Source organism: Elephas maximus, chromosome 27 (genome assembly GCF_024166365.1).
Source record: "Elephas maximus indicus isolate mEleMax1 chromosome 27, mEleMax1 primary haplotype, whole genome shotgun sequence".
In the NCBI taxonomy this organism is placed as follows: Eukaryota; Metazoa; Chordata; class Mammalia; order Proboscidea; family Elephantidae; genus Elephas; species Elephas maximus.
The window spans coordinates 30,295,992-30,297,404 of NC_064845.1; the positions used below are offsets into that span (position 1 = coordinate 30,295,992).

Below are 1,413 nucleotides of genomic sequence, written 5' to 3' on the forward strand. Positions count from 1 at the left end.
GAAATTTGGAAGACAGCTACCAGGCCAACCGACCAGAAGAGATGCATATTTATGCCTATTCCCAAAAAAGGTGATGCAACCAAATGGGGAAATTATCTAACAATATCATTAATATCACATGCAAGTAAAATTTTGCTGAAGATCCTTCAAAACCAGCTAAAGTACAGATTGTTAAAAATAAATAAATAAATAAGGTTATACACTTCAAGGAAAAATGTCTAAGGCCATTGATCTGTTCCTTGAAATAAAGAAAAAAAATTTTCTTTTAGTTGAGAGCAATGCAAGCCTTTCAAATGAGTCCTTGAAAGCCTTCTTAACTTGCTTATTCCTCGGGGTATAAATAAATGGGCTCAAAGTTGGGGAAACAGAAGAAATAAGCAGTGAAACCAATTTATTAGTGGTCACTTCTTCTTTTGCTGCAGGATTCGTATAGATGAAAATGCACGTGCCATAGGTGATGGACACCACAATCATGTGGGAAGAACAAGTCAAAAGGGCCTTTTTTCTTTGGCGGACAGAGGGGAATCTAAATATTGTCCTGATGATGCTACCGTATGACAGAACCACACAAATAAGAGTCATATTTAGGGTCAGCGCAGCAGAGATGTCAACTGTCTGTTCCACAATCCATGTGTCTGAGCGTGAGATTTTCACAAGAGGAAATGCATCACAGGTAAAATGGTCGAGCATGTTAGGATCACAAAACTCCAGATTTAAAAGTAGGCATAGTAGTGGGGTTATTACACATAAACCAGCCATCCAACAACAGATAATGACAATACCACAGACTCTGCTGCTCATGATGGTCACATAATGCAAGGGTTTGCAGATGGCCACATAGCGGTCATAGGACATGGCAGCCAGGAGGAAAAGTTCTATTGCTCCACAGATGTCAGTAAAAAACACTTGGCTCATACAGGCGTTATAGGTAATGACCTTGTTACCTGTTGCTATGTTATACAAGTATCTAGGAATACAAGCAGAGGTGAATGAGATCTCTAAGAAGGAAAAATTTTTTAAGAAAAAGCACATAGGTGTTTTCAGGTGGGAATCCATAAAGGTGAGTGTGATGATGGTCAGATTCCCGGTCACACTCAACATGTAGATGAGAAAGAGAAGGATAAGAATCAGAACCTGTGGCTGAGGGTCATTAGTCAGTCCCAGCAGAAAGAATGATATTACTGTGCCGTTTCTCATCACTGACTTCTGACTTCTGTCTAATCTGCATCTGCTATTTGGAGAAATTTGATTATAAATTATCTTAACTGTTAAATATTCAACATATTTAGCCTTTTATTCTCTGTATCGGAAAATTTCACCGTTGCTTTCATGTCTTTTCTTGACATTTGAGTCTTTTATTTTATTATTTTTTTAAACAATGTTTATACATAACAGAAAACCTGGGCTCACTGT

At 37.9% G+C, this 1,413-nt stretch overlaps 1 protein-coding gene across 1 annotated transcript; it reads right to left on the reverse strand.

Moving 5' to 3' along the window:
* Positions 1 to 204: 204 nt before the first annotated feature.
* On the reverse strand, positions 205 to 1,197 carry LOC126068257 (olfactory receptor 6C2-like). Its single transcript, XM_049870701.1, has one exon. The coding sequence runs from the start codon at positions 1,195 to 1,197 to the stop codon at positions 205 to 207; it is 993 nt and encodes a 330-aa protein (XP_049726658.1).
* Between the last annotated feature and the right edge of the window lie 216 nt (positions 1,198 to 1,413).